General features: G+C 43.9%; 1 protein-coding gene across 1 annotated transcript in view; it reads left to right on the top strand.

Moving 5' to 3' along the window:
- The first annotated feature begins 3,225 nt into the window (after positions 1-3,225).
- WDFY1 (WD repeat and FYVE domain containing 1) overlaps positions 3,226-14,275 on the top strand; it is a 47,835-nt gene continuing 36,785 nt past the window's right edge. The window contains exon 1 of the mRNA XM_068544343.1: positions 3,226-3,453. Coding sequence (XP_068400444.1) covers positions 3,317-3,453 — 137 coding nt within the window. The 5' untranslated portion in view covers positions 3,226-3,316. The remainder of the gene's footprint in view (positions 3,454-14,275) is intronic.

The following is a 14,275-nucleotide window of genomic DNA, read 5'->3' on the forward strand; positions in this document are numbered from 1 at the left end:
GCCGGCGGAAGGAAGAAAGTCGGCCCAGCGTCGCGGTAACACAGTTCCCCCGGAACTGGGGTAGGGGAGCGAGGCCGGGGCGGAGCCAGGGCGCGGCGGGCGGCGCGACTGGCATGTTTTAGTGCGCATGCGCAAACGTTGGTGTTATTGCGCGCCTGGGAACTTCTCTTGAGGGAACGGGGCCTGCTGGGCGTTTGGCTGCAGGAATTTCTGGAAAAGTTTCCTCATCCTGTCAGTTGCTCTCGTTCCTTCCGTTCTCGTTGAAGTAAAACAAAAAAGTTGTTTCACGTTTAGTTTAAAGAAAACACTTAAATTCTCAAAAAAAGAAAACACTTCTTATCAACATGTCTTAGAGCTCCAGACCATCAATCCAGCCGCTATTTATGAAAAAATATTTACCTGGCATGTCTCCAGAAGCCTTCGTTTTAGGAGCCCTATACTAAAACATATTGATTTAACCAAAATAAACATTTTTATTTAAAAACTAAGTGTGAACTTTTTTACAGCAAAAAAAAAAAAAAAAAAAAAAAGGGAAAGAATGGAAAAAAATACATCAAAATGGGAACAGTGGACTTATGTCTTTTTTTAATCTTTCACTCTTTAGCAATATCATTATATTGCTTTCTTACCAAACTGTAAATATATATTTTAAATTTAATATTAAATCACAAAGGAAGTCTTGTCTGAATTCTCAAATTTTGAGTTGGGTGCGGAACATCTAGATGTTGAAAGGGGCACCTCTTTCTGTGGTCTCTCTACTTGTTAATGGCGTTAAAATCCCTCCTCAACCAGACTGGGCTCCTATGTCTTCAGTTGTTCCTTTTTCCACAAACACCCTCTTTTGTCTAGTTGCCAAGTCTTTTTTTCAGTTTAGACTGAAAGCAGCTACCTGATGGCTTAGCCTACCTCTCTCCCAGGTTATTGCAATCAGCGTTCATTGTAATCAATCTTATACCTTCCTCTCTTCCCTCACACATCTCACCTACATTCATCTCCCTGAAACACAGACCCAAACATGTTACTACTTAGCTCAAGAATCTCTGATGTTAGGATCTGGCAAAGATTCTCCCTTGCCCAAAGTTCAGTCAGGCTGCTGTAAGCCCTCTCCTCAACAAGGCTTTGATCTTAGGTTCCAGTGTCCCCACCCCTTGACAGGCCTGCATCACCCAGTTTCAGCAAGAATCCTGTTAAGTCAGTTTAGAGAGGCTCCCCCTTCCTCATTATCTCATCACCCTTGATATCTAATCAAATTTATAAGCCTCTCTATCCTCCAGTGATGTCTGATCACCCTGGCCTGCCTTCTGCAAGAGTTCTGTCAACTTGGTTTAGCCAGACTCCTCCTTTACCCCTGATGTTTCCCTCAGTACTTTTCCACCCACTGACCACCCACCCTGCTCCTTGGCTTCAAATCCCCACTTGTCCATGCTATATTGGGAATTGATCCCAGTTGTATGCTGGGGTCCCTTTTCCTTCATTGCAATAGTTCCTAAATAAAATCTGTTATTAACTACTGTCTAGCTGTTATTTGTCTTTGACAGGTCATACAACAGTTTAGGTCTCTTAGCTTAACTTTTCAAGAGGAAGAATCTGAACTGTTCATTCCAGCTTGTAAAAAGGTTCCCTATGGGAAGGGAGAGAAGAAAAGAGGGATTTGGTACATATCACAAAACAAGCTGATAAATTTCTGGATGAAGCAAGTTCTCTAAGAAAAGGTGAGAGGAGATTGTGATTGTTTTTTGTATTACACTGCAGTGTGAAGTATTGAAAATTCATGGAACATTAGTCGAATAAATGGAATGGAAGAAAGCACAGGGAACTGTATTTTTGCAATATCTTGAGAGAAATAATCGAATAAATGATCTAATAATCTAGTTGGAGCACAATAATGTTAAATGAACTGTCTCTGTATTGAAAGTTTCTCATTGAGGAGTATTAAAGAAAAGGGGGGGATTGAAACCAAGCAGGACAAAAAAGCCCTTCCATGTCCCCAGTTTCTTGTTTGTAGAAAAAGGCTTTAGTCACTATATCTTCCCTGAGTTCCAGAGAGCAGACTCAGTTACTAATTAGGGGAGTGAAGGAACACAGAAACAAAGGAAAAGCAGTCAAGCAAGGAAAGTAATGATAGTTTAAACAATAGTTTAGCCATAAAACAGAGTCCTTGTTCCTCCTCAAGGAAGAGACGTAGCAGTCTGATGCATATCTTTGAGGTATTCTGCAGAAACTAAGACCCCCCCCCCATCCAGGTGGAGGATGGTGACTACAGGCTGACCAAAAGCACGTAGACTCCAGACCAGTTGGAACCAGAGGTTGATGTTTAAGATTCTGAAACATAACCCGTTACCTCACCACCAACCAACCAGAAGAAAGTCCACAAACTGCAACCCGCACCCCAAATGTTGCCTTTAAAAACCCTTCCCTGAAAGCCATCAGGGAGTTGGGTCTTTTGAGCACGGGCTGCCCGTTCTCCTTGCTTGGTGCCCTGCAAATAAACGCTGTACTTTCCTTCACCACAACCTGGTGTCAGTAGCTTGGCTTTGCTGCACTGCAGCCTAATGGACCCAAGTTCGGTTCAGTGACGTTTATGTTCCACAGGAACCAGCTGTGAGCACCCAGCCAGCTCTTAGCAACACCCAAGTCTGGCTGACAGTACCAGGACAGCTCCTAGAGGTCTAGGGCTGCTTTTCTCTTTCTCATAGCTTTGTGACCTTAAGCAAGTGATTTAACTTCTCCATGGTTCAGTTTTCTCATCTCCAAAATGAGATTAAAAGAGCACTTATCTCTCTACCTCCTATGGTTGTTATCAGTATTGAGATAACCCATGCAAAGATTTTGGGATAGTGCTTGGTATATAGTCACCCCTCAATGAGTGCCTTTCAAAGATTCTAAATTGCACTCATTTTTTCACACTTTATCATGTCTGAAATGGAGCTGTGGTGCAAACAAAGGCTTCTTAGAATGGATACAATGTAGTATTATTATTTTCCCAAGGCTCTGGTTCGGGGGACAATTCCTCTTCGCCGCCATCTGCTCAATCCACTCCTGGCTGAATGACTTTACTTTTCAACCTTTGTGAGTTTCACCACTGCTCTGGCAAATCCCTACGGGCCTCTCTCTCTCTCTGCCAAGTAATTTTAGTTGCGCGTCTTCCCCAGCCAATACGATCGTTGGCGGCAGCACTCGGGAGCTTACGGCGGCGCGGCACCCTCACCGCCAAGGAGCCGAAGCGAAACCTGCAGGTCCCCGCCCGGCCATCAGCTGATGGGCCGCCCGCCGCGAAGACCGCCGCCGCCGCCGCCGCCGCCGCCGCTGTGCGAACATGGCGGCCGAGATCCACTCCAGGCCGCAGAGCAGCCGCCCGGTGCTGCTGAGCAAGATCGAGGGGCACCAGGACGCCGTCACGGCCGCGCTGCTCATTCCCAAGGAGGACGGCGTGATCACAGCCAGCGAGGACAGGTAGGGCCGGCGGGTCGAGCGCGGGGCCGAGGCGCGACGGGGGCCGCCCGGACTCCCGCCGGCGACCGGGTGTAGGGACCGTGGGGTCGGTGGCCTCGTCCCTTTTCTCGTGGGGACGTCCACGGCCCCCGGGTCCCTCGGCCTGTCGCCCCCGCCGCCCTTTCTGGCCTCTGGGCCCCACCCCCGTCCAGGGTTCCCGCTTTTGGGTTCTCTAGTCTCGACCCCCGCCGCGCCCCTCCCGCCCGGGACGCCGTACCTGCTTCGCACCTTCAGTCCGGGACACCTGTCCCACCCCCGTCCACTGCGCTCTGCCAGCCCGAGACCCGCATCCCCGCCACGTCCCTCCAGTCGGGGACTCTCGCCGCCCCCACCTCGCACTCTCCTCTGTGGGATTTCGCCCAGAGCTGGATGCGTCCCCTCCTCGGTCAGTTCCGAGCCGCTTTCTCTGGGAGCCGGGACTGGCGGCCGGTTACCGCGGGACCCGGTGCCAGTGATTCCCTTCTTGCAACAAACCTCCCGGGCCTTCAACGGTCTTCCTTCTGCTTTACGCTGGAGTTTACACTTCTGTTTGTGTCGCGCACACCAGGTCCTTAGATCAGTTATTTTATCACAGCAGCTGGGACCACCTGAATTGTTATTTACATAATAGTTTTTTTTTTTTTTTTTTCTAAAAGTGACTCACTTAAGAAAAAACTTAAAATAAGAACAGTGAAAGATACTTTTATTTTTAAGAAAATTTGATATTTCCACTATTAATGGAAAACCGGTTATCACTTGCCATAAAAAATTAAACTAATAGCTAAAACATGTTCATCTGTGTCACCTAAAGTCAGCTCTATCTTGTAACACGACGTCTTGCCCACCGTATTTTGGGAAACACTGATCTGATACGATTTTCTCATTCTATCCAAGAGGAAACTGAGGCCCATGGAGAGGCACAGAAATACTGGTGACGCCACAAATGCTCCCCAGGATTCCCCAGTCCAGCTCTCTGGTCTTCCCAGGGCTGTGTGATTGGATCGGAGAGAAGTTGTTTGTTTTAAAACTTTGGTATTTTTTTAAACCCTAAAAGTTTAAAAGGTTAGTGGCTTTTCTGTGGGAATTTGGAGGAAATGACTGATGTTACTGAGAGAAACTGCGTTTCCTTGCTACAATGAGTGGTCTTAAATGGTGATATTGCAAAAGTGGAAAGGCTTTCTGGAAAAAGGAAGGTACTGCTGTTCTCTTAAAGCTGGAGGCCTTTTGTAATCTATCTTTTGAAATAAGTACCTTTGAGGGCCTGTCCCAAATGGAAAGAGGAAACCTGAAGCCCTCAGTGCCTATTTGACCTTTGTATTTTGCTTTTGAGTGAGTTTATTGTGAGCAGGCAATTCACACGTAGCTGACCTTGGTGGGACCTGGGTGTGGGTGCGTCACCAGGATGGGAATGGGAGAGAGAGGGATGCATGAGCCACAGGGAGAAGAGGGGAATGTAAAAAAAGGCAAAGGACAGAATAATGATATTTGCATGATATGAACATAGATGCAGATAACGCTTTATACAAGTTAGCTGTCTTTATTCGGTAAAATGTTTTATTCATGACTCGTGTGTTGGGTCAATCGCTGAATATTTGAGATTATTGGCCAGGAGCAGTGCTGATAAATGTTTTATGGAAAGTGATTACTTAGCTGCTCTGGGACTGAAGTGTTCTGGGGGAGCCTTAGATCAGCTCATTTTGTCACTAGGGCACAGCAGGGTCCTGGCAGATGACTGGACCAGGCGAGGGTTGGGGCCTCGGGTTTCTAATTTGTGTTTCAGGCCCATGGACCGTCCTGGAAGGTAGGACACTCTTTTCAGCAGGTGCTACACTTTATGAGATTTACGAAAGCACACGGCTGTGGGGTTTTTGTTGTTGGATGTGGTGGTTTGTTTTTACATTGTCATAAATATGTGTCATATTCTTCAATCATTTATTTATTCACTCATTTCTATATTTAGCAATACTGTACTTACTGAGTGCCAGGCCCTAGAGATAGAACAAGGATCAAAAGTCATAGCACCCGCCCTTATATAACTTAGGAATCATTGATTTTATGGCCTCTGACCTGATAGAACCAGCTTGTTGAGGAAATAGAACACTGACCACCCTAATTCATCAAACAAGCATTTATTGGACACTTAACTGTATGCTGGGCCCATGCTAGACCGGTGGGTAGAAAAAACTGACACTGAAATTGTTTTTTCCAAAGGGCTGGATGTTGTGGTGAAGAGATGGCCATGTGCTCTCAGCTTCCTGGGTGCTGGGGAGACATAGAGGAAGGAGTATCCTTGGGTGAGGGCTGGGTTTCAAGGAAAGCCTCCCGGAGGAGAAATCACTGGAGAGAGGAATGGTCTGTGTGACCCTGGTCCAGGCAGAGGGAAAGGACAGGAGAATTTGGACTTCAGTTTGCAAGCAGTGGGGGACCATCAAAGAGTTCAAAGCAAGCAAATGACATGATCAGAATTTGTACTTGAGAAATAACAATAGTTAACCTTTTAGAAGTCCCTTTCCTCTCTCAGTACAGAAGAGTGGACCAATGTACCTGACTGCATCCGATCCTCACATCTCCCTGTGAGGTGGGTTCAGTCACCTAGTCTTATCAGCAGTTCCAAAATTCAAAGCATTTAAAAAGTCAAATGTGCTTTTGTTTGTTTGTTTTTTTGTGTGAGTTAGGCCTGAAAACTCATTGGTGCTAAAACTTGACCTATATAGTTGAGACTATTTGTAATCTTTATTTGTCCCATGTGGTGTGAATATTCATTTGTTTCACTGCAGAAATAGCAATGCATTTAATTGCAGGCGCTGCCCCAGGCCCCGCTGGGAGTTTTATGGAACATTTGGTGTAGGCATCTTATTGTAACGGGCATTTGACCATTTAGAAAACTGGGGCACAAAGGACACTGAGTAAGTACCCAAGGTCATGTAGCTGGTAAATGATAGGACTGCGATTTGAACCCAGGTCTGACTCTGAGGCCCCAGTTCTTTCTGCCGTGGCCCTAGTTCTACACATTTGGAAAACCTGAGTCCAGGCAGTGTCAGTGATTGTCTACTCTGGCAGCAAGTGTAAAATGCTAGGATTCTGCCTTCCACACCCTCCCCCCTCCCCCCCCTCCCCCCTCCCCCCGGGACATTTGGCAATATCTGGAGACATTTTGGTTGTCATAACTGGGGGAGGGTACTCCTGGCATCTAGTGAGTAGAGGATGCTCAACATCCTTTAATGCACAGGACAGACCCTCATGAAAAAGGATTATGCAGCCCCAAATGTCAATAATGCCCAGGTTGAGAAACCCTGGTCTAGGCTTAATGGACTTGTTTATCTGGTCTCTCTAGACAGTGGTTCTCAAACTTGAGTGTGTATCAGAGTCGCATGGAGATAAATCTTGTTAAAACACAGAGATTCTGGTTCAGTAAGTCTGGGGCGGGGCCTGAGAGTTTGCATTTCTGCCAAGTTCCACATGCTGATGCTGCTGGTCTAGGAACCAAACTTTGAGGACCACTGCTCTACGCAAACGGAGAATTACCCGTCATGGTGCTTGCCTGTGGAAGCCCACTGGGAGAGAATACTGTTTATACTTTGTCCTCTTTTTTGTCAGCTTCTGGGATGTATTTGCCTGGAGTCATTTAGATATACCCACCTATTTCCCAGTAAAACCAAACTATATATGATAGAGCTAAATACAGAGAATCCCCCCCGCCCAGGGAGTGATAAACCAATGTGGAGTATTCAGCTTAATTCCATCGGACCTGGTGTCACTGGTAATGGTTTGGGCAGTGAGCTTAGGGGTCTAATCAGAAACCTTCAGGGGTTACAGTGCCATGAAGGGTTAACAGAGAAGGGCGCTACTCTCACATGCATCCATTTCTATTTTGTTGAAGTAATAAGTACCCTAAGCTCTTTTGCTTAAACTTCATTCTTCATGAAACCTTAATTAGTATTTTTAAAGTTTAGTTTTCAGTTGCTTGCACTTTGGAACTAGAATATTTGAGCATGCAAAGTAGGGTGATACATTTGTAAAGTGAAAAAAAATATTCTTGAGTCAATGGAGTATGACTGTCTTTCTAGTCAGGAGACTGTGAAAATAAAAGTAATAACCTCAGTATTACGTTTCAGAATTTGAACCGCAGCAGTCATTTTCCTGGTAAAGGGAAACAGAAAATGAGACTCTGCTTTCAGGACAGAACTGAAATGTGGTGAGGCAGCAGGAATTGATTCCCTAGACACGTTTGCTTTTTGAACTTCTTTGCTGTGAACTGCACCAAAAAATTAGTCAGTTGGTTGAAAAGGATAGATAGCATTTTTTAAAGATAAAAACTTTATTAAAAGCCTTATCAATAAGTTAAGGCTGTGGGCCCGCTGTCTTCATTTTTTGAAAAATAGAGTTTGGAGACAGGCGTGCTAATACTATTGCTTCAGGGGCCTGTAGGCCAAGATTGATTTCTGCAAGAAACTCAATTTTGTCTGGCCCAAGTCAAACAAAGAGATATCTCATATGTTTTAAGATATTTTAGGATGTTGCTAATAGGCTGGTAAATAATAGAGATTATAGAAAATCAACTTTTAAAATATTTTTGGTGGCATCTTCCTTTTTTTTTTGTTACACCAGCTATTTAATTTTTTTGTTTCCTTTTAGACATTTCTAAGCATATTAAGATGGTTTGAAGGAAACAATGTATATTTAGTAGCTGTTCACATGGAAACAATCTTAAATAAACAACTTGATTTTTAAGTGTTATGCTTAGGAGGAAACCTGGTGTAGCTGGAAGTTTTTAGTTTATACAGAAAACCAGAATGTTAACCACTGTATTTTTGTTGTCATGCAGTGCCTAAAAATAGACTCTTTCGTTTGTGTTATAAAATAAAGTGAAGAAGTGAGAAACGGGAAGCCTGGGTGGGAGAGCATTTATTCCTCTGTTGTTAGAGTAGTTTTTCATTGTTATGATCATTTTCTGTTTATAGCATAGTTTAGAACAGATTCTGGATCCAGAATGCCAGAGTTTGAATCCCAGCCATGTGACCCTGGGCAGGTTACTTATTCTCTCTGTATCATAGTTTTCTCATCTGCAAAATGGAGATAATAAAGGCACCTACCTCATAGGATTTTGTGGGAATTAGATGAATTCATATGCAAAGCACTTTGAACTGTGCCTGGCACAGATAAAGCGCTTTTTGTGTGTTGGCTATTACTGTTTTCATTCCCATTTATTTTCCATTTAATTGCTTTAACCTCATCAGAAGCTAAAGATGTCTCTGCTTACTGTGTCTGTGGGTATGTATGTGTGTGTGTGTGTAAATAAAATGAAATTTCTCCTGTCTGAATAGGATAATACCGTTTTGGGGGTCACTTACAGACCTAAGTTCTTATAACTGTCTTCGAGTTATGCCTTTTCATCATTTCCATATTTGGTCACTTACAAGTCACGTCAGTCATAAGTTTTCCCTTATAAAAATCTTTGCCCTGCTGTGTTAGGGGGCGCCAAGGCCACTGCCAATTTCCTTGATTCACTAGGACTGTCATTATATGGTCATGGTCACGGCCATGATTTATTACAGTGGGACAACCCAAAACAAAATCCATGAAGGGAAAGGCGTGGGGTGAAGTCTAGAGGAAACCAGGCATGAGCTTCCAAGAGTCCTGGCCCTGTGGAGGCACTCATGAGGTGCTCCGTTCCTCCAGCAGTGAGTTACATCACATGTGTGAAATACCGTCTACTGGAGACCGATGATAGGTGGCTGGAGACTCACTACCCAAGGCTTTCACTAGGAGTTGGTCATGAAGGCAGCCTCTGCCTCACACGTGCTGAAATTCCAGACTCCCAGAAGGAAAGCATGTGGTCAGCGGTCTCTCAAATGTTAGTTTGAGTGAATCAATGAACAAATAAACCTGGTAGGAATGAAGAAGCATGGACCAGAATTGAAACACAGGCTTCTTCCTTACGGCCTCCAACGGTGCTTCTTTTAGGTTAGTTTAACCTTGCGTTTCAAGACTTCTAGGCTGTGAACAGAGTTTGAAACTTTTAATTTTTAATTCAAGAATCGGTGTTGCTTGGACCCTACATTGATTGACTCCATCCTATCCTCCTGCCCCTGCTCCTCAAAGGTTGTGATAGCTTTTACCCTCCTAGGTGGCACAGAGGTCACAAAAAAATAATTTTTATGCTAACAGTGAAAAGATAACAGCAGGAGTGGTTCCTCAAGTAAAAAAGAAAACATCTGCAGGTAGAAAACCCAGCCATCAGGCTTCTAGAGCAGCATTATTCATTTAGGGGTTGGTGCAAGTACCACACAAGTGCAAGTGGCCTTCCCTCCGGGATAGAAATCTGCCTGTGACATGATCTGCAGTCTGAGAGTCACCATTGTCATGGACCCTTGAAGCTTCCCCGGATTCCTTCCCTAGACTGTAGAAGGGGGTGGAAGTTTTAATTTTTTTTAACCAGTCTGATTCTCCTCTGTAGAAAGAGGCTGGTTTCTCTGCCTTTCAGTTTAGATAATCAATTCAATAAAAATCTAGTGTTTCCCCCCTTTGTTATCAAAGGAGAAAGGCTGCTTTCTGCCGCAGTAATGAAGAGGGCAGAGTTCAGGAGACTTGGCTGGAAGGAAACTGCTGTTTATTTGATAAAAGCAGATTGTACCATATCCTTTCCTCTCCCTCTTAGGCTAACATTTTAATGTTATAGAAACCAGCCAGGCTACCAGAATTACACATTTTTGTAGGTAGCCCTGGAGGTACTGTCAGACTAGGAAAAAATATCCTTTGTAGTAGGTAACACAAATGTTTGGTGATTTACCAAGATATAAAATAACATCAGCAATCCTAAGAGTGACTGGAAAATCAGATTTCCCCAAACTTACTATTTGTTCAGAGTTTAAAAGAAATCAGGCCTGGGGCTTAATTAATTTGTAGCATATGCTATACCCTGTATTCTTTTAAATCAGTTTGTTGAATAACCCCTGTATATCAGTTTACAATTTAAAGATGGTTAAATTGCTTTAATTTAGCTATTTTGGGATGATTAGGGTGTTTTTTTCTTCTTTTTTAAAATTTTATTTATTTATGGCTGTGTTGGGTCTTCGTTTCCCCGTGAGGGCTTTCTCTAGTTGTGGCAAGCGGGGGCCACTCTTCATCGTGGTGCGCGGGCCTCTCACTGTCGCGGCCTCTCTTGTTGCGGAGCACAGGCTCCAGACGCGCAGGCTCAGTAGTTGTGGCTCACGGGCCCAGTTGCTCCGCGGCATGTGGGATCTTCCCAGACCAGGGCCCGAACCCGTGTCCCCTGCACTGACAGGCAGATTCCCAACCACTGCGCCACCAGGGAAGCCCCATTAGGCTGCTTTTTTGAGAACTTTTTTTTTTTTTTTAATTTTTAAAAAATATTTATTTATTTATTTATTTAGGCTGTGCCAGGTCTTAGTTGCAGCACATGGGATCTTTAGTTGTGGCATGCATGTGGGACCTAGTTCCCCGAACAGGGATCGAACCTGGGCCCCCTGCACTGGGAGTGTTGAGTCTTACCCACTGGACCACCAGGGAAGTCCCCTGAGAACTTTTTTAAAAGAGCTGGTTTTAATCATCAAAAAATCTAGAAACAATAAATGCTGGAGAGGGTGTGGAGAAAAGGGAACCCTCTTGCACTGTTGGTGGGAATGTAAATTGATACAGCCACTATGGAGAACAGTATGGAGGTTCCTTAAAAAACTAAAAATAGAACTACCATACGACCCAGCAATCCCACTACTGGGCATATACCCTGAGAAAACCATAATTCAAAAAGAGTCATGTACCACAATGTTCATTGCAGCTCTATTCACAATAGCCAGGACATGGAAGCAACCTAAGTGTCCATCAGCAGATGAATGAATAAAGAAGATGTGGCACATATATAGGATGGAATATTACTCAGCCATAAAAAGAAACCAAATTGAGTTATTTGCAGTGAGTGGATGGACCTAGAGTCTGTCATACAGAATGAAGTAAGTCAGAAAGAGAAAAACAAATACTTTATGCTAACACATATATATGGAATCTAAAAAAAAATGGTTCTGAAGAACCTAGGGGCAGGACAGGAATAAAGACACAGACATAGAGAATGGACTTGAGGACACGGGGAGGGGGCAGGGTAAGCTGGGACGAAGTGAGAGAGCAGCATGGACATATACACACTACCAATGTAAAATAGGTAGCTAGTGGGAAGCAGCCACATAGCACAGGGAGATCAGCTCTGTGCTTTGTGACCACCTAGAGGGGTGGGATAAGGAGGGTGGGAGGGAGACGCAAGAGGGAGGAGATATGGGGATATATGTATATGTATAGCTGATTCACTATGTTATAAAGCAGAAACTAACACACCATTGTAAAGCAATTATACTCCAATAAAGATGTTAAAAAAAGTCATACTCACCAAAAAAAAAAAAAGAGCTGGTTGTAGAAATGCTGATGTGTCCGTTGAGGTGGAACTTGGCGTTGTGATTTTACAGAAACACTTGTGTGCTATTTGAATCTGTTTATCAAAGTGTGGGCATGATTTTCAAGGTTATCATACCAGAAAATAATATGTATTGAACCAAATGTATGTTCTCATGGAGTTACAGGTTTGAAAATGGTATTAATCATGACTTACACGAGGTGCCTCCTGTTTTGAGAGCCAGGGCTTTTTAGAAGAAAAATCATGCTTTGAATCTGTCTTTGCTCTAGTATGCTGTAGCTTAAGCAGAGGAGGCTTTATAGACTTGGTGATTTCCTAAAGTATATCTTTAACTTGCTATCAGTCAGCTCTTTGAAAGAGTCAAACAAAGAGACTGGAAGAAATAAAAGGAGCCTCTCTGCTCCTCATCAGGAATGTCTTTGAGCAGATCACAGATTAATCTCCCTGGAATAAGTACTTCTTTCTTAATCAAACCTTTGGTTTTTAGTCTGCTTTTTATGTGTCTACTGTAGTAAGGTAAAAGAACATACAGAATTATTATCCTTGACAGACAGGATGAAAATATTGAATAATATTTAATTAAGAGTAATGACTTCATTTATGCTTTTACAGTAATGTCTTCAGTTTCTTGGGAATCGAATTAGCATCTGAGCAAAGTGAGGATCCTAGAGCTCAGTTAAAAGTTAAAGTGGACTTACGTGTTTACTAAGTACTTTGAAATTCTTGACACTTGGTCAATGCCAAACGCTGTTTTTGTTTCCAGTTTTAAGGTCAGATTCCTAACTATTCTTTTTTTTTTTTTAATTTTATTTATGTATGTATGTATGTATGTATGTATGTATGTATGTATGTATGTATGGCTGTGTTGGGTCTTCGTTGCTGTGCACGGGCTTTCTCCAGCTGCGGCAAGCGGGGGCCACTCTTCATCGCGGTGCGCGGGCCTCTCACTATCGTGGCCTCTCTTGTTGCGGAGCACAGGCTCCAGACGCGCAGGCTCAGCAATTGTGGCTCACGGGCCTAGTTGCTCCACGGCCATGTGGGATCTTCCCAGACCAGGGCTCAAACCCGTGTGCCCTGCATTGGCAGGCAGACTCTCAACCACTGCGCCACCAGGGAAGCCCCCATAACTATTCTTAAAGATATACTGCTTGGAACAGATAACATTGTATCAGTTAGCTATTGCTATGTCGCAAACCAACCGAAAATTCAGTGGCTTAAAACAACAAGTGTTATCATTGATCATGAGCCTATGGGTCACCTAGACAGTCCATCTGGTCACAGCCAGGCTCACTTATACACGTGTTGGCCCTGCTCATCTTAGCCCGTCTCTTTCACGTGGCTTGCTAGCCGCAGCCCTGTGGAGGACGGCTTCACCTGGCACAGTGGGGCTCTCTTCTGTGCCATCTCTCATCCTCCAGCGGGCTAGCCCCTCTTGTTCATGTAACCATGGTAGGCTTCCAAGAGAGGGCCTCTTTACTCAGAGCTGGCACTGCATTGCTACAACCACGTTCTTCTGGCCAAAGCAAGTCACAAGGCAGCCCATTTTCAAGATCAGAGAAGTAGCTTCCACCTCTTGATGGGAAGAGCTACAGTGTCACATTGTAAAGGGCAGGGATGCAGGGAGGCATAAAGAATTGGGCCCATTTTTGCAACTTGCTACCTCAAGCACTTACTTATTGTATCGTATACTGCAGTTGATCTTGAGGTAGTGAGAGATTTTGTTAGAATCACTGTACATATTGAGCACAGAAGTCAGGATTTTTTTGACCTAAGTGAGAATTTTGGAGTTAGACCTGGACTTTTCCATATTCTGCATTTATTTGGAGAAAAAAGGAATTTAATGCTTCATGTTTCCTTATTGTTTAGGAGTTACTGCTTTGGAGGATAAAATGTAGAGTTTTCTGAATGCCCTTTAAAAAATTGTTCTATATATTAATTAATTAGCATATAAAGCTTCTTTGCTTTGAATTATTTACTTTGGTATTGTTTTGAAATGTGAATTTTCATCACCTTCTGGCAGAATAAGTAGACAGAGTTAGAAGATCTGATCCAGGGCTGCTGTTGGTTTCTTTGATGTTAGGACTTTCTCCCTCCTGACTTCTGCCTCCCTAAGTATAAAATGGAGGTCTTGGCTGTCATCTTTGCCTTGAGGGTGTGGCATCACGTTCTCAACAGACCACAGCTTTTCTAGACTCCCAGTGCATACGCAGAAGGCAGGAGGTAGCATCTGTGCCACTGGAGTTCTTCTCTGGGAACTTTGAGAAGTTCAGTGGGGACACGTTTGTGAAAGAGGCGCGGTTTATCGCCTTGTATCTTTCAGGCCATCGAGTCCTGTGCCTTTTGGTGTCTTCTCTTTCCTGCCTTTCCGCACGGGACTTCTTT

This window comes from Eschrichtius robustus, chromosome 5 (genome assembly GCF_028021215.1).
Source record: "Eschrichtius robustus isolate mEscRob2 chromosome 5, mEscRob2.pri, whole genome shotgun sequence".
Lineage (NCBI taxonomy): Eukaryota > Metazoa > Chordata > Mammalia > Artiodactyla > Eschrichtiidae > Eschrichtius > Eschrichtius robustus.